Raw genomic sequence first — 20,772 nt, 5'->3', positions numbered from 1 at the left:
TAGTTTCTAGGTATCTGAGTTGAACATAAATCTGAATGAGTGTTGCCTTAAGCAGAGAGAGAAATGTCTGGTACTCACCAATTCCAAATCTGACATTTCATTTTCTGGCTATTCTTAGGACAAGGATTCTTTAGAGTTTGTTTTGTTAACCTTCTATGGATCTTTCTATAGGTTAGAAGTTTAGGTATTTTATGCACAGAAAGTAGTTCATGATCTCTGCACAGTTCTTGCTAGAATATTTGTAATTCTAAAGCTGCATTAATGTGGTTCTTGGTCTTTGCTGTTGCTGCTTTAAGGTGTTAGTGACTCTTTATCATCTTACTTGTTCCATAATCTGTGTGAACACTACTCTTCAGTCAGGTAAGTTAAGGCAAAATTCTTCTCAACCTTCTAATAATACTGAAACTAAAAGTTACATGATTACCTGCACAAGGCTTTTAGCGAAGTCTGGAATTCTAGTCCATTTTCTTCCAAACGTAGATCACAAAGAGCTTTTCTGTTCACGTGGTGCTGATTTATGTTTCTTTTGCAGTTTCCAGGTAGCAGGAAATGCTGGTAATACCTTTCTCCATTAACTTTTTCATGGAATCTAGTGACAGGAGAGACCACTCATTGCATGGCATGGAGTCATTGGCAGGAGTGCCTTTCTGAGGTGCTGGGAACAATTATTTTAGAGAAACTTTGCAGAAAAGTTTGACTCTTTGGCTTGAATTAGTTTTGTCCTACCACTTTTCAAACTTGATGGCAGTTCTGAAAAGACTTGCATGTTTTGAAGTCCTGTTCATTGTCCTTTTCCTTACCTTTTCTGTCCTTTGAACCCTCTGGGGATTATGCTTGCAGAAGCTTCTGAGAAATCGTCATCTGTAGTAAATGCATTCTCTGCATTTATCAAAGACACTTTTCCTTGGGTAGATGAGATGCAAGGAGGTGAATGACTGTAATCAATGTGCTCTCTAACAGCACTTCCCTATGTTAATATTTGCAGCTTGCTCTGTATCTTCAGGTGCCTTAAGATAATTAATTTTCATGTGTTACGTACAACTGCCTTTCTAGTTAGGTATGAATACTTTATTTGTATTAAATGTAAATGTAGCCCTCCTCCCTTCCCCAGAGAATTGAAGCTTTCTCAAAATAGCCTTGCTTTGATTAGTCTTGTTTCAGTTTGTGCCAGCTGCCTGGTCTGCAGATCTTTGCCCGTTTTTTCTGATTATTTTATTTGAAGAGTTTATTTTATTTGAAGAGTTATTACCTTGCTTCTTAGGGATATGCAAGGTCCAAAACTTCTAAGTACTTCTAAGTATTAAATGCTTTAGTCCTATGTAATAATACCAGAGAATATCCCCTTCTGGAATTTTGAAAATATCTCTGAGACCTATAGAAACCATGATTGTATACTGTGTTTTGTCCTGTCAGGTTAAAAACCCATAAAGCACCTTGTGTGCTAATCCTCTGCAGAACATGAAATTAAAATGAAGGCTGTACATAACAAATATGAAATTTGATTGAGCATTAAAAATCCCCTGGAAAAAAAAAAGTCTTTGGATACCTATGGGTAAATCTGTAGATTCCATTCCTTTTTTAATCATCTCTCATAGCAACATTTTACATGGGGAGCTAGAGTTTGAGTTACTAACTGGTGCTGCTCCTCTGTGTATCTGAGTTTAGCCTCATGTGGACCAGCCTGTTTATTTTTAAAACCTTTTCATATGAAGGTGTGTGATGGTTGTTTTCCCTTGGCAGGTACTGTGACTATTCATGGAATTTTTTTTGTTAAGGAAATGAATGTAAATGTAAGAAGTCCTTGAATGCTCACCTGCCACCTGTAGGCAGTTCTGTCTATTGATGTGCATTTGCACTGGGAAAAAAGAGCCTGCAAGACAATTCTGATAAGCCCTTTTTAATTTTAAGATTCAGGGCACCTTGTTTGACTTAATTTTGGAAACATGCTTTTCTCTAAGTCACTCGGTCAAAATTTCCCCTAAAGATTTCATCGTGACCTTTCATTTAATCGGACATGTGGGCAGAGGAGTAATCCACGGAGGTTTTAGATAATCTTTTATCAGATTAATGAGGAGGTGATTTTTTGTCCCACCGAGATAAGATAGCGAGTTGCAATTCTGCACAGTTTTACCTCAGCATTTACCCTTTCCACAACATGTAATTTTTTATGTGTAAGCTTTTGATGCTTTATTATCACAGAAATCCAGCGTGTTCTGTTGAGATGCAGAACTTGTGCAGCACCAAAAGATTCTGGTGTAAGCTCTCCTCCCTTTTAGAAGAGAGCAAATGCAGCAGTTATGTATTTATTGCTCAGAATTGTAAGACCTTTGTGGGGCTCTTTTGCTCTCCTTTGGAAGGCCAGGGTGACTCTGAAGAGGTACAGCAGTTTGAGAAAAGTGGGAAAAGGCGGCTTTAGGCTGTCTCTGAGTTTGCCCTTGTTTTAATGTGTCTATTTCTGAATCCCTTGCTGCAGAAACTTCAGATTTAGGTCTGTAAACTTTTCTTTTTCTAGGGCATTTCTCTTCTCACTTGTGGCCAAATTAGTTTTTTAGGTAATTTTGATGCTAGCAACTAGCTATCTGGAAAAACCACATATTCTAACATAATTTTAAAGACAGCAATATATGTTATAGGAAATGAGTAAAACCCCAAAATCTGTGATGGAGGGGGGGCGGGGGGATGTGGTGGCTTGTTACTATTTTGTTTTGTTCTGGGAAATAATAAAAGGTCCCTTTGAACTGTTTAATATGGAGTGTTTTGGAAGGAAAAGGTGCTACCCTGTTGCTTGCAATTACAAATGCTAAACAAGAATATAGTTCATAGGAGGAGAGCACGTGAATGGAGAAAGTATTATGTATGTACTAGAATTTTTATTCATTCCTATTGTGCCAACTGGGAGTAAATGTTCTTTAATATAATTACACTCTGGTGCAGTTTGAATCTATTCCAAAGAGCAGAGCTTTGCCTAAAAACGTCTTTTATTTCTTCTGTTAGGGCAAATGTTGGGTTTCTTAAGAATACTGCTTCACTTCAGCCTTCAGAAAACCATTAGAGAGGAAATTAAATTTTTCTGAGTTTCTGGAGAACCTTTAACTGCTTAGCTTTTTGTGTTTGTTAAAATGGGGCTGCAGTGCAGCTTTTAAAGTTTTGGTAAGTGGTGTGTCATGGAAGGAGAATAGGAAATAATAATAATTATTCTTCTATCAGTAAAGGCAGAGGAACTAATGTGGTAGCTGACCTTTCTTAGGTCTTTGGGGAAAATGTTAATATAGAATACACTCGCTTAGCTAACATTAAACAACTTTTGCTTGATTATTTTTGAAGTGTTGTAAAGTCAAGCTTGGGGATGTCAGCAGCAGCAACAAAATTCCACTAGTTTTGTCTGCAACAAAATTCCTGTAGTTCTGAAGACTCCTTATTTGCTATTGCAGTTTTAGTTGACTTTTCTGTCCTGGACTTAAAATGACTCTTACTTGTCTCTTTGATAGGTTTATAATTTTCGTTAGAAGTGTAGTCTCATTGACAAGACTTTAAAATCTTTCCTAGGATCTCCTTTTTAAGTATCCCTAAGCATATTTAAATGCCGATTATTTAACTTAAATTCTTCTGAGCTTTAAAGCATTTGCACAAAAATGTTTGGGTTTTTTTAAATGCTGCTCAGAGAGCTCCTGCTGGAGGTGAGTTGTGCTGACCTGGGTTACTCTCTCAGGGGTATGTGCTTTGTGTGTATCTTATGATCCATACTGGGTGGCACCATCAGTTTTGGCCATGATCTGGGATTTGACCACAGTTTTTTAATAGTACTTGATATTGATATAAACTTCTTCATTTCTGCCCTTGGATTTAAAACAGGTTTTGTTGGGTCTTTTTTCCCCTGTCCCCCCCACCTCCGTATCTCAAATCCAGTTGCATGAATTTGGAAAGTGAAGCAAAACTTCCTTCTTGTTCCTGATGGAAACTGTGCTTAGAAGCCTTATCTCCAGGCTGGGTAACTGGATCCCTGACAGAAAGGTTTCACAGGACTATTGTGAGATAGTAATTACCAACCCTGGCTCTGTAGTTCATTTAAAAGTAATGACTAGTGGATGTAAAAGGAACAATAGATGTTAACTATGGAATACATTAACTCACGGAGATGCCAGGGGAATTTAATTGATGATAATTAGAAATTTGAATGGGGATAGGAAAGAATGTTGAATTTTGCATTTTGTATCCCCCCCCCCCCCCCTTTTTTTTTGTCTTTTATGCTATAGATCTGCTGAATGAGATGAAATCCATGTGACAGATAATGTCCAGCAGCTGTGCTCTCTGCTTCAGGGAGGGCATTCTGGGCTAAATGGGAATTGCCTTTCTAGACTACTTCTCTGGCAAAGTAGTACTTTTCACTAGTATTGTACTTCATTTTGAACGACCTGAAATGAAGACTTCTTAACAGAAAATTTTGTCTGATGCTGAGAAGTCTGTTACTTACTTTAAATAAGTATAGAGAATTGCAGCAGTTCTCCCACATATCTCAGTGCTGGAAGGCAGATACTGGTTGAATCTCTAGTAAATCAAACAGAATCTAGAACTTCTGAGAGCAGATATGAATTTCAGATCATACTGGCTTGTGGAGGTGTTCCCAGTCTGGGAAAGATTTAATGTGCTGCTGGCCTGGTTTGGAACATGGCTGTAATGTGTTAGTGGGCTCCTGTTCCTGTTAATAGAAAATCTGTCACTCCTCATGGAGGCTGCAGAGATTGTCTAAAACAATTATACCACTTCTCTTTCCCGCCAAGGAGGGTAGATTTACAGTATAAAGTGTCTACCTGTTTTGAGTCTGACACTTGAAAATTACTATCGTGTTACCCAAAATTATAAAAAAGGCCCCACGAATCCTAAAGAACAACTGGGTTGTTTTCCCGGTCTGCCGAAGCAGGAGCTGTCTGCTGGACGAGTGATGGCCCAGGAGGGTTACTGGGGAAAGCAGAAGCATAACCAGTGAGAAACATCTTTCCCTGTGAGCAGCTGTGGCAATCTGCATGAAGTTGAATTGTAGCATTATCAGTAATCAAACTGGTTGTTTCCTGAACAGCATTTAGGACTTGTTCTTCTGGTGCAACTGACAGATACAGGGGAAAGTATTGCAGTGCTGTTTAATAACTTTTAGGGTTTTTCCTTTACTTAGGAAGAAAGGAATTTCTGTTTTGTGGAAAACACATTTTTTGGTCTGTGTTTAGTAGCAACAAAAATACAAGTGTTGAACCTTGCTGCACATTTTTCTGAAAGCCTTTTGCTAATACAGTGTACTCTGCACCCTTTCCCCCTCATGAAGATGTTGCAATAAGTAATAGCAATGACATTGGAGTGGTTGGCTGCTGCAAAGCATGTGAATTTAGTTACCCAATCCGGCCCGTTTCTCCAACTGAATGATTATGACTAAGTGTGGTATATGGCAACTTTGACATTTTAAGTTGGTTCCTAGCTTGCTGCTTTGTTGTTTGAATCACTTTCTAAATTGTTAATGTGGAAATAATTGCTGTGCCGTATAAAGTTGGTGGCATAATTGTCTAAGGCTCTTGGATGGACTGTGTGTTTTCTCAGTGCTGTGCACGGGTGCTTTCCGGGGCTGGAGGAGGGTGGGGTGTGTTTGTCCACTGCACGGGAAAGGAGCAGAGAGGTGGTCATGCTGCTGGGCACAAGGACACATTGCCGGCTGCTGGCAGGCTCTTCCTGCGAACTCCCCATTAGTCACTGCTGGGAAGGACACAAGAGGTGTCCCGGCCGGGCTCTCCCTGCGTGTCCCTGTTTGTCACCAGAGGCAGCACTGCCTGGTGGAGACGTGTTGTCACCCCGGCAGACGCATCCTGAGCTCCGGCCCCGCCGCCTCCCTGCTCGTAGGGAAGGGCGGGTGAGGAATGTTGTCTGTCCCGGGCCGCTGCGTTCCCTCTTTGCCCGGCTCAGTGTTTCCTGTTGTTGGAGCTCTAGAAGCAATGCCTGTAGGTCGGGATTATAAACTGCTCTTCTCTGGGAGATGGGGATGCAGTGCCTTGAGGTCAGAAGTGGAAATGGCAGCAGCTGGTTGGCAGCTATCTCATTCCACCCTGCAACAGCATCCAAAGTTCAAACCTTTGGGGGAAAGGAATTGTTTTCTGAGCAGCCTTCTGCCCTTCCGGGTAAAAGTTCATGTTTCGGATAATTTGAAGCCTGAGGATGTAAGACTATTACTCAGATCTTCCTGCCACATAAATAAAACGGATACCTTGCATCTTCAGAATCAACACCAGAAAAAACCCTGAAGAGGCAGCTAGAGAATGGGGAGCAGTGTGGCCTTCAAAAGAAGGACCAGTGAAAACCTGTGTTTCTGAAAGTACCAATATAATCTGCAAACAATCAGTTTGGAATTGTGCCACTTCAAATGGTGAGGCTGGAACATCAGGTCTTCAAACAGCTGGGAGAGGAGCTGAGGAGTAAGGGAAGGGAATGAGTAAGGAAAATGTAGCCAGAAATGAGTAAGAAGTGAATCTGTTAAAATTATTTAAGGGATAAAAATGTGTAGTTCAAGAGCCTGGTGAAATAACTTTATCAAAACCTAACACCTCCTGAAAGAGCTGTCAAGGAAAAAAATTCTCAGCATCTACTTTGGGAATTCTCAGCATCTACTTTGGGAACGAAAAACAAAATGAAAGCCCAGATCTTCCACAATAAAACAGAGTTTGTGTTCAGGAATGGATTGGAAACATGTCCATTTATGTGACATAATTTGTGGTACAGTAACGTGCTTAAGGTAGGCAAATACTGGCTAATCAAGAATTTCCGTCCTTTCTCTGTTAATCATGATGTTAAAATCTTGCTTGTTCAGTAAGCAGTAAAATCTCTTTTCAGTACATTTGGTGTGTGCAAGTAAAGTTCATCTGTTTCAGGTCATTAGCACTGCATTAGCACAGCATGGCAACTGGTGTTTAAACAGGAGCTAATTAAAGTTCAGCGTAAACACAGTGTGTTAAAGAGCTATCCAAACCCAGGAAGTTCTAGCTGATACAAAATGCCACAGTGAAAATGCTGGGGGGGTTGGGGGGGAATTGCTAATCCTTTTCTCCTGCTTTCCTAGATTATTGATAAATGGTTAATGCTGAACAGCAGAAGTGAAAGGGTCAGACTGATGCCAACAGTTTTTGTGAAAGAGGGGGATTTTGTTACTGTATTTGTGGGGGTTTGATTACTGTTTGTTTGTTTTTTCCTGCCTTAGTGTATAGTGTTGTGATAGCTCAGTGACCTGGAAAATGTGTAGGGTTTTCCTACGTTAAATTTTTGGTGTTGTTAGTTTTGCAGCTTCACAACTGGGCCAAAATATTAAACGTGTGATAGCTGATGGCCCAGCACTACGGAAAGGAGGTTGAATAGGTGTCTTGTCTGGTAGTATTTTTTTCCCCTCTCCAAAATAAATTTTGGGGTGTTTGTCCAAAAGATCTGGTAATTTGCAGTCTGAACTATGTGAAGTGGAACCATGTCCCTGGTGGGCAGCAGACAGAAGCATGGATTGTGTCTGCTGCTGGTTCCCAGTTGTGCTAATCCAACAGGGAAATGAGAGACCAAATTTCTTACCAATCTTAGCACTCACCAAGTTGTACATACAGATGACTGATAAGTGTATGTGTAAACTTCAGGTAACGGAGAGTTCTTAATATTTGGACCACTTGATCCACGGATGTAGTAAGAAACAACCTGCTGAGCCCCAGGTGGACTGGAGCCACATCTCCATCACTGAAAGGAGTTCTCTGTTAATGCTGCTACTTGGATGGGTCAGATGGATTTTGGGGAGGACAGAAGAAAACTGTTCCATGGTACAAGCTGAAGTCAGAACTGATCTTTAGGAAGAATTTTTGTCTCCTAAGCAGTCATCAGAGTAAGGGTGAGATGTCAAGTGATAGCTTGACCAGGGTCTGAATGTTTCTTTTGGTCCTTCGAATCCAAACTGGCTCCCAGTCATAGGCAGATGAAATGAGACTTAAAAAAAACAAACAACCAAACCCTGAAAATGAAATTTCTGAAGGCTTTGCATGAAGCAGGTTAACATGCAGCCTCTTCTGTCCAGCCTTCTTGGGAAGTACAGAAATGCTGGAAGAAGCAAGGGATTGTCAACAATTCAGGAGCCATAAAATGGACAACTATAGTGCGTAGGAAGTTGTGGACAGATACTCGCTCCGAATAAGCTGCATGGCAAAGATCTGCTGTTCTGAAATGTTTAACCCAGCTTAGTTTAGTGGCAGGTTAAAAAATGTTTACATGAGCAGCTCTGCTAGGAAGTAGAAAGGGCTACAACCTTTAGTAGGATGATGATGCCGAACAGGTGGCAGTGGCTTGCTGGATAATACAATCTGATATCACAACTGTTTGTGAAGTGCAATTTCTTCACCACCGCATAATCGTTCTCCTGAACTGCTCTTTAAACGTCAGCAAAGGCCTCGCATTAATTCAGCTTGACAGTTTGATTACAGCATTTGAACAGCTTCTGAAAAATAATTCCGTTACTAGCGGTAAACTCGCTGTCTTGGCAGTGGAGATAAAGTGCTGCCTCCCAGCTGGAGAGGCAGAGCTAATCTTGTAATTCCTGCTCCGTCTCTGTGTATGGTCACCAGTGCTCCGGTTTAAATGCTATTTCCTTTCCATGTAAATATATGCTAAATTCACTTTCATGAATCAATAAAATAATGAGTCAATAAAATGCTTAAGTAATGCGCTCCCCACACAATGACCTTTACTTTTTTCTGACCTTGCTTTGAGTTTCAAATTTTCTTTATTTATAAGGTATAAAGCATTAAGTGTTGCATGCAGATGGGACTGAGATTAGGAGTGAAGAACTTCAGCATGTTGGGGTGGGATGGGGCTCTGGAAGTCAGAGGTACATTTGGCAGGGAAAATAGGTGATGCTTCAGAGATGAACTGTAATTTCAGGGCACTTGAAGATAATTTTAACAGCCTGGTGTATTTTAATATTGCCCTTTTGTGGTATGCAGAAATATGTTGAGTGGCACCCAGTAACCTAGGTCTGTAATTTTGAGCATAGGCATCTCCTGCTTCTTGTTCTTTTGTTGGTGTGAGTTGGTTTGGGATTTTTTTTTTTTTTGCGTAAAATTGTGTTTGGCTTAATGGTTGAAAGTAAGGATATTTGAAGGGGGAAAAATGCATTTAACATGATGTTATGTTTTCTTCCCAGTCTCTGACACATCTCTGGAACCTGCAATGACAAGTCGGAACAGTAGCCATGCAGAGAAAACTGGTGAAATGTCCTCAAAGCAGTCAACACCAAAAGTGCAGGTCCAACGATCTGTCTCCCGAGAAACCATCACTATTCATTTCTCTGCATTTGGGAAGGAGGAAGAAGAGGAGGAAGAGGAGTTTAAAGAGTTTCCTGATGAGGAACTAGATGACCAAAGCATTGTAACAGCACTTGAAGCCAAGGAAGACCTCTGCTTTGAGCATACCGGCCATGACCTTTTTGGTCCAGCTACCTCGCTTAACATGGCCAACTCTGCATCACCGCTGTCCTCCTCGCCTGCAGTCCTGCCAACTGCAGAAACTGTAAAGCTGTTGGACTCTCCTTCCCCATCCCAGATACTCAGTGCAGTGCCACCAGTCCTGTCTCCATCGTCACACTCATGTCACACATTTGGCGCATCAGGTGCAGCAGCACCACCTGTGGAACAGAAATCCAGTCTGTCTTCCCCATCCTCATCCCCTTCCAGATCAGTTGCCAGCTCTGGCGGATCATCCACAGTTTCTAGTTCAAAGCCTTTTAAGGGGTTAGTCAAGTCCTTTTCGACAGAAGTGGAACCAAAAGAACCCACCCCACCGATGCGACATAGACAGTTAATGAAAACCTTGGTGAAATCTCTGTCTACAGACACTTCTAAACAGGAGTCTGAAGCTGTGTCTTACAGGCCACCTGACTCAAAACTGAACTTGCATCTGTTCAAACAGTTCACTCAACCTCGAGCTTCAGGTGGTGACTCTAAAACTGCCCCCTCCTCTCCATTAACATCCCCCTCTGACACTCGTTCCTTTTTTAAAGTACCTGAAATGGAGGCTAAAATTGAGGACACAAAAAGACGCCTTTCTGAGGTAATGTACGAGCCTCTTCAGCTGCTCAGTAAAATAATGGGTGATGAAAGTAGTAGCCACAGGCCCAAAGCCTTATCTTCAAGTGCTTCAGAACTCTGTAACCTTTCCAGTTTGAATGGCCATTTGGAAAGCAATAACAACTACAGCATTAAGGAAGAGGAGTGTGATTCGGAAGGGGACTTCTCTGGGGGTGACTTTAACCTGGCTAAGAGTGATCAATCAAGAGGGGCAGAAGAAAATGCAAAAGAGATGGAGACCAAAAGCTCTCAGTCTGCAAGCACAAAGGATGTGGGGTCAAAACCTTCAGTCGTACTTGAAAAATGTTCATTGTCTGCACTAGTGAGCAGGGAGGATGAGGAGTTTTGTGAACTGTATTCTGAAGACTTCTTCTTGCTAGAGGAGGAAAGCAAAACTGATAAACCTGCTGAAACTGGGGTCAGTCCTGAGGTGACTGAGGAAACTGTTACTCTGCTCAGTAGTGAAGATGAAAATAATCTGGATGTGCAACAGCCCAAAATACCAGTGAAAACTTTATACTTATTAATACTGTTAGTCTATGCTTACCTTATTATCCCTCTCCCTGGCTATTTAAGTGGACTTTTACTTGGAATGGCCCTTGGATTTATGGTAGCTGTCTGTGTGATTTGGCTTCTTACTCCACGTACTCATGAGTATCTCAAATTGCATAAAAGCATGAAAAAGCGATGGAATACAGGAGCTCTAGACATCAAAGAACCTGAAATACTGAAGGTGAGGTCATGGCATTTTGTGTGTGTCTGTGTGCATTATTTTGGGTAGAAAGAGTAAACCACATTTGTCCTGAGGGTGTAAATGAGCTGAAATGTCCCCATTTGTAAACAGTTTTTTAGGGTCAACTCACTTTGGCAGGGGCACAAATGGTTTAGTATCCAGGAATATGTAAGACTTGGGTGTCTTTAGGGATTTGTAGAAAATGGAATTTCTTCAAAAGTAAAAGGACAAATGGCTTTGCTGATAGATTTGAAATGATCCAACTGAACTACTGAGAGCAAGTAGTGTCAAAGTTCAGTGTGTAAAATAACGTTTGTGCTTGAAGCTGCATCTTGGGAGATGTATTTTGTTTCTGGGATATTTTGCTGTCTAGGCAGTAATTTGTTTGTCTGGTCTGTTCATAAGCGGAGACAAAAGCACTGTGTTCAAGTAGAGCATAGAGATTTGGAGAGCATATGGGTCCTCCTCAAACATGAGCTAATTGAAATGGGAGGAGGAGTTGCAGTTCAGCAAAATGTGCCTGAGAGCTGGGCTTTAAATGAAAGTCTGTCCTTCCTCTTCTCTGCCCTCCACCTGTTGAGATACTGCGCGTTGCCGTCACTCCGTGTGTCACTTTGCTGCCTCTCCAGCTGTGATCCATCCAACCCCTCTGTTCCTTCTGGTCCCTGTCCTGCCCTCCTAATCTCCATCTGTGATGAATTAAAATAATATTTTCCCAATTGCAGGATTCTGAGCAGTAAAACACCTACTGGTTTCTGGTGTGCAGCAGAACCATTTCTGTGTGCTGATGGTGCGACCTTCACGTGATATCACCTGCTTGTCGGACTATTTGTGCAGGCATTTTTTGTATTTGTGTAAATATTAAATTGAGCTTTTTGAAGGTGCATCTCCAATTGTAACAGCACAAAGATCTCCTGAATTTAAATTCAGATGGTAAATACTGTAGACTCTACAGTGTATTGATGGCTAATTTCATGTACCTTTAGGTAACTGAAAAGATAAACAGAATATAAAACTCTACCTTTGTTGCACAAACGTGGCAATTGCATGTGTAGCCCTTGTTCTACCTTGGCATTCCCTTTTTTTGTGAATTATAGGAGTTGTGGTTGTTGTTTGCTGTAGTGAATTCAGGCTGAACACTCCTGTCTGCCCAATTGAATTACCTGCTGCTCCCCAGTACAAATTGTTACAAACTTTGACTTCAGTCCTTGTTATTTGGAGCCAAGACCCTTCCTCGGCACTTAAGCTGGTGAAGATCCTGGTGTTCATTTCTGCCTGGTGTCAGGCTGTCTCTGAGATGTCAGCTTTTAGTCAGGAACCTTTAAACTGTATTTTAATGCTTTTATTGAGGAGTTACATCTTATGAAAATGGCTGTAGGCAAGACATGAGCAGTGCGGAGAAGTCTGTAGAAATGTAGATTAATGGTTTTTATGACTAGCTGAGTATTTCTTGTGCTCATAACACACAAAGTAATTGTCTCTAATATGTAAAAGCTTCAGGAGTTTAAAAACCAGCTCGGTGCCCATATTGTAGTGGAACATAATGTAATGTGATTTAGCAGATTTCAAGTTTTTATTCCCCCTTCATACAACTCTTTTCTATTTGCATCTGTCAAAATGAGTACTGGACAGCTTAGATCCTCTGAAAAGGCAGCTGAAGACTTAACCTGTAACAAAACTCAGGGATACAGGAAAATCCAACCTGATGCTCTTGCATGAAGATGTTCTCTTCAGAGCTTGTTGGTCTGGTATTCTGGCCTGGACTGCTATCACGCAATTATGATAAATGCTCTGAGTAAGATCCCTTCATATGGGGCTCAAGGAGCTGGGATTCTGCCAAACTGCTCTCCAGCTATTTTTGTACAAGTGTGTGTGCATTGTCCCCCATGTAAATGTTGTTTGAGAAGTCTGCGTTTCCCAGGTTTTGAAAACTAGTGCAAAATTCCCCTCAGCAATTGCTGAAATGTTTGAACAGGTTATTGTCTCCCACAAAATTGTTCCTTGGCTGTGAGAGAAGGTAAATTTCTGTTGTGCTGGTAAGTGTGTGTTTTTATAGGTGTCTGTACTTAATTCAGTCAAATGTCCCTGGTACTGGGGGAAAACATCCCCTGAGCCAGAAAATGCAGAAAACCCCTGCATCTTCATTGCATGTTTTTGTATCTGCCTATTCCCTTAGTTTTCACTTCTCTGGCTTCCTTATCTTTTTTTTTTTTTTTTTCTCTGCCCACATTTTTTCATTCTTTAATCCATTACTCTTTTCTGACTTCCTTCTTGGCCTTTCGACTGTGCGTTCTCTTGTGTTGTGCTGGCTGATATGAAAAGTTTTAAGTAACAGCTAAAATGGAAATGATAAATTTGCCCTTTCCATTAGAAAGAACTTTTAGACAGTGGCAGTGCCTGCTGGAGAAATGGAGGTTTTGAGTCACAGCTGTACAGGAAGAGGAGGCTTTTTATCAGCGTGCTAGTCCTGAGTACCATCCAAGGGATTTCATGTTTGATAGTGGCCTCTGGCAGACAAATGTTTTTTCCAGTTAAGGTGATGGTTGCTTCTCCTACCTCAGACCTTTTTTATGTCTTTGGATTCCCTGAGAATGAAGCTCAAAAAAAGCTTTATATTTTTCCCTCATTTAAGAAGCAAAATACTGTTGAAGTATTATAAAATAGTGGTAATAAGAGGGATACTATTACAATTAGTGTGATTTGAGTGATCAGCTGTCTTGAAAAAATTTTGATGCTGAAGCATCTGATTATATAATTTAATAATAATGGCTATTAAACCAGTTAATATCACTAAGAAGCTTCAGGGAGGGTTTTAATCCAGATTTGGGTTTGTATTGTGAAAGTGGCTTTTGTGATTTTTTTTTTTTAATGTATTTAAAAGTATCATAAGTAATGATTTTAATTTATTTTTACCCACAGACCTGGTCTATGCCCCCAGCCCTCTGGGTCCTTCATAAGGATCTTTTGCAGTTCTCCCCATCCTCCTCTCTCAGGTTATGGTGTAATACACCTGAGACCTTAAATAAGTAACCCTAAAAAGTTGGTACCTACAAGGCCTGCGCAGTTCTTACATAAATTATTCTGTTGAACTGCAGTTTGAGTAAAAATTTTGGAGCCCAGAGTCAGGAAGGAGGAAAATCAAACTGGGGAGGGTGGCTTTTGAAACTTTTTATAGGTGGCCATGTCCCAGGGAGCCGAGTGCTCCCCAGGGCTTGGGGATTGTGCCTGTGACCTGAGCAGCTCCGTGCTCAGGCTGCTTCCCAGCCTGATGGGCAGGCACGTTCTCCTGCTTTCAGCTGGGACTGTGGGGCAGCTGCTGACCTTTATAAATGGAGATCACAGGATCAGTGTAAATGGCCATCAGCTGCACACTGGCATATGACTGTGGTCATTGTCCTCCCAGAATTACTAAATTTCTTATTTTAACAACTTCTCTAGAACAGAGAAGACCTATCCTGCAGTCACTCCTCTCCTACACAAGGAAATCCATTGTTGCTTCAGTAGTTTGGGAGAATTTATGTGTTGCTAGCACATTATGGTAACACAACTTCTCTGTTTGGGTGCGTTGCAAAACAGTTTCCGTGGGCTGTGAATCTTTTGTTCCAATTTGGTTTTGCAGAAAGAGAGGCAGAGGTATTTCTGCTGAAATTGTTCTTCAAGTGCAGGAGTTTTGGCATGACTTTAGGGGCTTCTTGGATAACCTTCTCAGTGTTTTTGAAGCTAGGTGAAACAATTTACAGAACTAAGATCGCTGAAGTGAGAAGGCAGGTGGTGTTGTTACCCCTTTAACACCGTTAGATAAAATTCCTTTAGCTGCCACAGATTTTCAGATTCATTATTAGAGTGAGGAATCATCACTTAGTGAGGCATTAACATTTTACTGTCAGCCATGCAGTATATCTCTCTAGCAAAATAACTTGAAAATCGAGGGCGAAGAAGAAACTTCATCCTTAGAAATTAGAAAACTAAAATTTTAAGTACAAGGAGGGGTTTGTAGGAATGTGCTCTCTTTTGTCCTGACTCTTGTCTGCAATTCAAACCCCAAATACTTAAACCTAAGCTTGGTTCTTCAGTTGCTGATGGTGGTTGGGCTGTGTTTGCAGTTCATTTGGGCTGTGGGTGAGCAGGGGAGGCAATGCAGGGTGTGAGAATTGTGAGTTTGGCAGATTGTACAGCTAATCCATTTGTTTGAACTGGAAAGCCTGGGCACATGGTAGGGATCAGAAGAGCAGGAGGGATTTTTACCTCTTACTTTGGCGCAGGGAAGTCAAGATTTCAATGAGCAAATCACTCCTTGTTTGCATCACAGTTCCATCCCAAACAGGCTGTTGAAGGAATGTCAGGTGCAGTCTGACCTTCCTTCCTGGGTACCACATGTACCCAGAAGTTTCCAACCTTTCTGCTGAAAATAGAAAGCTTGTTAGACTTGGGGAAAGGGCTCATGTGACTGAGCTTTCCATAATGACCCACTCTCCAAGCAGCCCTTTCTCTCTGTGCCAGCTGAACGGCCTTCCAGGAGAAGGCAAGAAACTTCTGAGGCAGCAAATTCCCATCTGTACATTTGCCTGGCTTGCAGGCTCCAGACTTTGTCTGCGCTAGAAATAGCTTGGAGATCTGATTGGGGGCAGGTGGGAGCTGCTCCAGAGCTCTGTGGGCCATATGGATCTTCCAGTTCCCGCACACAGTGGCTTTGGGCAACTCACGTGATGTTCTTGTGCTTCAGTAAGTCCAGCTGGAGTTCCTGGCTGAAAATTAATTGCTGTCTGCTCGAAGATGTCTTGGCTAAATAATTTCTAGGAAGGAGGTGGGATGTGCCTCAAACCTACGTCAGCCCTGCTGTGCACAGTGTGATGGCTTATAGAAAAATCTTCCTCATGCATTGTATTTCCTATATGGGAGTCGTGTATAACCCAGTGTAGGAAAAAAAAAACAACCATGAAGCTTCTTCAAAGAGTATGTCCTGGTATAGGCATTTCTATTAATAAAAGACGTAATCTGCTTTGGAGCTGAGCAAAGATGAATGGCTTAATCTTTCCTGAACATAAAAGAAATGCTAATTTATCTAGTTTTTTCAGGGTTTGTAGTGAAAATGGAGCTGGATGTTGGAGTAAGCAAAACAGATATCACTGTTACTATGGCACCTAAGAAAGGGTATGCTGTCTACTGTGGGAAATTATGGGGCACTGAAACGAAGAAAATGAGCATAAAAGTAAATTTGACATTTCTATGGGTGGGTGGAAACTTCTTTAGTAAGTTGAAATCTTGCAGTAATTTTTGGGATGTTTTGCATAAGGTAGTTCCAGCTTTTGGTTGGAGGAATGCTGGGGTGCTCATTCAGCTCTCTCCCCTTCCCCCCACTGTAATAATGAAGGTGTTCGTAAAGGTGCCGTTTGACTTTCTGCTCCCCTTCACTTTCTGTTGACATCGATGAACATTGAGGTTCATGCTGAATTTAGGGTTTTGATGTGCAGATAAAAACAATGATCAAAGAATGTTGTATGGCAGGTTTAGAGAAGGAAGACTTCTCCTTGAATGAGTATTCTGCCTATCTTCTACCCCATTTGTCACCTCTAGACGTCACCCCCGTGGTCAGAGTCAGCACTTAGAGGCTTGTTACAGCAGGACTGGCTGCCTTGTTTTGTGCTGCTTTTACAGCACAGAAATGAAATGAATTTAATCCACGTGTATGACTCCTGTGTTGTAGCTGGGCAGTTGCACAACATGCTAAGTGATCTCAAACGGTGATGGTGCATGAAAGCAAAGTCCATTGTGGGCTTCCACTGAGTCCTTAATTGTGGTGATTACAATGTCGGTGTTGTCTGTGAGCAGACAGGCTGTTTGCTTTGCCTGGGCTCTGGGTGATTAAAGTGTCTGAGCCTGCTGGGAGCAGAGGAGCTGCTGTACTGCTCAGCCCTCCTGCCCTGTGGCTTTTCCTGGCGTCCTGCATCTGCAGATCCCACCGTGGCTCCTGGGGATGAGGTGAGAGCACCCTGTGCTGCTTAAACAAAGTCAGAAAAAACACACTGTGTGCTGAGATATTTCATCCTCATCTGTGCTCTGTTGCTTTGGTGCTACCTCGTTTAGGGCATTTATTGCCTCATTCTGTTTGTGCACTAAGTGAAATAACTTTGGCAAAATAATAAAGTTTTTAGGTACGTGCTGTACTTGGTTTTCCAGCAGCTTAAAAGCCTGTTAACAGTGTCTTCTTCTCTAGGGATGGATGAATGAAATTTATAATTATGATCCAGAAACATACCATGCTACGTTGACTCACTCCGTCTATGTGCGACTGGAAGGCAGCACCCTACGACTTTCCAAACCCAATAAAAATATTTCTAGAAGAGCCGTGTACAATGAGCCAAAGCCTGAAGTCACATATGTCAGTCAAAAAATTTATGAACTAACAGACAGCAAGGTGAGTCTTGTATCTGATTTTAACAGAGAATACTTTGCAGATTCTTTTTAACTCTGAAAGTTTTTTTTCACTCCTCTATTTTCACATTCTGTCATTATTTAAACAAAACTGTCGTCGTGACTAACTTGCAAAAGGTTGTGCTGGGGAGGAAGATTGAGCAGGATTTAGAAGAAAGTACGTTTTACACAATAAGGGAAAGGCATGATTTTCCTCTGGCAGTTGAGAGCAGAGTTAATTCATGGGAGCTCTGAGGCTCATTCCCAATGCATGAGAGGACCGCGGGGCTGTTCTGAAGGTTACACCAAAATGCCTCATCTTTGGTGGCTGTCTTTACCCCATGGCAGCTGAGGCAATATTTGCATTTCACTCAAAGAGGGAATGTTCATCCTGTGTGAATGTGAAAGAGGAGAGTGAGAGGTGTCTGGAACAGGACCTGCTCTAGGTACCCCCACTCTGGGGAAGAAGGTGGGGAGTTTTTGCAGCTGGAAGAGTGCATCAGCAATAATGCTAGGACAGTTTTCCTGCGTGTTGTTTGCCTCCCTCAAATATTTCAAGAGTTGCCACGTGAAGTTGATTCCATTGGCATTGTTTTAAATAATACATCAATACCTAATTATTAAGGGAATGGATTTTTTTAATGTGCTGCAGCAGTCGAGGGCCTTGGCAGTACAGATGTAGGAGGAAACCACGCTTGACTTGACTGGAAGTGAGAGGGAGAGAGGGACCAAGGCAACAGTGAGGAAAACCTCCCTCCTTTTTTCTGAGTCTGTATGGGAAAAGAGCATGCCGTCAGCTCTGCCTCCATTAAAGGAAGACACTGAAAAAGATAAAGCAAAAGCTAGGATTCCTGCCTTTTGGAGATTTTTTTTCCCATCACAAAGAGAAGCAAAGCTGTCACGTTCTGTGGGAGCACTTGGCTGATGGTGGTACCCCATGGAATCTTAAAAAAAATTTCCAATACTTCCCCCTCCCCAGCCCCAATTGATTAGAGAAGTGCCAAGTGCCCTGACTGTAATAAACAAATGATGCCTATTCTTCAAGGTATTTGCCCACAGTTTTTGGAGAACACTGCTGAGTTTAGACCCCACATAAGAATTTTAAACTTTTTTTTTTTAACCACTCTTCTAATCAATTGCATTGTCTTAATTCAGTATAAATATACTGAGTTTAGAATATAAGTATCTGCAAATCAGTCTTTTGGCTTGACTGTTATGTATTTGATGTGGCTGTCACCAACTTCAAACGCTCAATTTCATAAGGTGGGCATGAAAAGTTGTGTTCAAAACTCAGTTTGGACTCTGATTATTTTATCTCATTATCTATTTATCTCCCTATGGTCCCAGAAATGCAGTTCTTGGTTTTCCTATTCTTTCTGCAAATCCATGAGAATAAGGTGATCTAAATGAAAACAGAGTTTCTAATCCACATGGTATAATCTGCTTAAATGGCCTTTCTTTTAATTCCAGGGCTTGGCTCACCAAAGACTTAGTGATAGCAGTGGGTTGGACATGCACCAGCAATTTTGAGTCAGTTAAACTGGCTGATCCAGTGTGGGACCTTTATCTCTTGCATTCCTGTGTTCTTTACTTGAGAATAGAAACACGAAGGATACAAGTGAAAAATAAATTCATTTAAGCCTTTCATATGTCCTTCAGATTTCCCTGGTTCCCAAGAGTCTGGCACGGAAACGAATTTGGAATAAGAAATACCCCATTTGCATTGAACTTGCCAAACAGGATGACTTCATGGCCAAGGCCCAGACTGAGAAGGAGACTGCAGAGGAAAAGTTACCTGCTGAAAAAGTGGACTCGAACAATGAGGAATCCAAGAAACCTCAGGATGGAGCCAAGTACACTTGCCAAAAGGATCAAGTGCTTTATCTCTTTGGAAGGACGGGTAGGGAGAAGGAGGAGTGGTTCAGAAGGTTTCTTCTCGCATCAAAGCTCAAGTGTGAGGCAAAGAAGCCATCCAGTTTGTGTGGGAGCAAGCCAGGTACTCAGATTTTGTATTCTTGTAGAAGTCTGGCAAAAGAAACAAACCGAAGTTGTGCTTTGGTGGTGCCACAGTGATCTTTACAAGCGAAAAATAATAATACCAAAGATACTCTTCTCCTTGCCTTGGCCTCTCATTGCCACCTTGTTCCCCCCACCTGTTTCCCTCTTGGCTCTATGCTTTCAAATATTATTACTATTTCTAGACTACTTTATTTGAATACACTGTTTTTCAGTGACTGGAACAACTCCTGTCATATTTGTAAAGGATTAATTGTTCAGTCTCTTCTTTTTTTGTACGTTGGAACTGATGTCAACCTTTGCAGTATTAGACTCAATTCTCTTGTTACCCATTTATCCTTCTTTCCATTCTAGTCTCCTGTAAAGGGTAGAGCTTTCTCATGGGTTAGTGTCACAAGAAAACACATTTCTCTGTTTAAATAAAAGGTCCTGCACTAATATATATATATATATATATATATATATATATATATAAGAAGCAGCAAACATTAGTCTATCATATTGATCAGTTGTTTGGAATATTAATTTAAACCCATCCTCTGAAACAATTTTAAACCTGAATGACTCATGCTTTTCTCTCTTTATTCTCTGAGAAGCTTTTTAAAAATTAGTTAACCTTGTTGTTTCTGGCACATAACTTCTTGAAATGCAAATGCAAAATTAATAGCTAATTAAAATTCTAATAGTTACATGCTTTTGACAGTCCTTCTAATTGTGACTGCCTATGATTAGATTAGGAAAAAAAAAACAACAACTTTAGTCATAGGTGCATTTCAATCACCTGACTTTTATTTTAGGCATTCCCCAGCAGGGCTGTTGGGAATTCTGCCATGTGTTATACATGTGTGAGTGTCCATATTTAAATATGCTATTGATCAGCTGACTCCTCCAGTCCCACACCCTGCTGAGTGCTGAATCACAGCAAATACTGGCTGTTTTGAGTTTAGGACCACCTAAACACACAGCAGGAGAATTTCCTTTTAGCCTTTACAATAAGAAAGCATCACGCTGTTCTTTTTTCAGGAGAAATATCTGCGGAGTAAATTTGTTCCTTTAAAGTTAATGGTGGGATTTGGCTGTCAGATTTGTTCTCTGTTGAGCAGGTATCATTCCTTTGATTTTAGGGATGCTGCCAGCACACAGTAGAACTGATGGTCAGTCTGGAGTTCTCACACACAGCCGGAGCAGCAGCAAGGGAAGTGCGGAAGACGTCACATCCCAGCCGAAGCACAAGGACCTGGCTGGCAACGTGAGGCAGAAGATGCTTCTGGACTACAATATTTATATGGCAAAGTGTATTCCACAAGAAAAGAAAAGCCCTTCAGGTAGTCCAGTCCTCAGTGCAGACAGCAGCCCTACAGCTGTGAAAAAGGTAATATTTGTGCTCCAAAGGAATGATGAACAGTGTCTGTAGCTCTTACTAATCCTTTGGCCTCCTGGACTGCATTTGAGTCACTCTCAGTAAACAAAACCTTAATACTAAGTACAACACTC

General features: G+C 41.3%; 1 protein-coding gene across 3 annotated transcripts in view; it reads left to right on the top strand.

The window, feature by feature from the left end:
• The window catches only part of TEX2 (testis expressed 2), a 44,940-nt gene that overhangs the window by 9,122 nt on the left and 15,046 nt on the right, over positions 1-20,772 (top strand). For 2 of the 3 annotated variants that reach the window (XM_066200282.1, XM_066200283.1), the window contains exons 2-5: positions 9,197-10,851; positions 17,066-17,266; positions 18,922-19,258; positions 20,403-20,650. In XM_066200282.1, coding sequence (XP_066056379.1) covers positions 9,223-10,851; positions 17,066-17,266; positions 18,922-19,258; positions 20,403-20,650 — 2,415 coding nt within the window. In that variant the 5' untranslated portion in view covers positions 9,197-9,222. Of the gene's footprint in view, positions 1-592; positions 653-9,196; positions 10,852-17,065; positions 17,267-18,921; positions 19,259-20,402; positions 20,651-20,772 lie in introns of those variants that run through there. The other variant, XM_066200284.1, reaches the window with a different exon arrangement.

The sequence above is a fragment of the Chamaea fasciata genome, unplaced genomic scaffold (assembly GCF_029207755.1).
Source record: "Chamaea fasciata isolate MVZ Bird 193981 ecotype frontalis unplaced genomic scaffold, bChaFas1.0.hap1 SCAF_19, whole genome shotgun sequence".
In the NCBI taxonomy this organism is placed as follows: Eukaryota; Metazoa; Chordata; class Aves; order Passeriformes; family Sylviidae; genus Chamaea; species Chamaea fasciata.
Note: the sequence above shows the minus strand (reverse complement) of the source record. Positions and strands in the feature narration are given on the sequence as shown.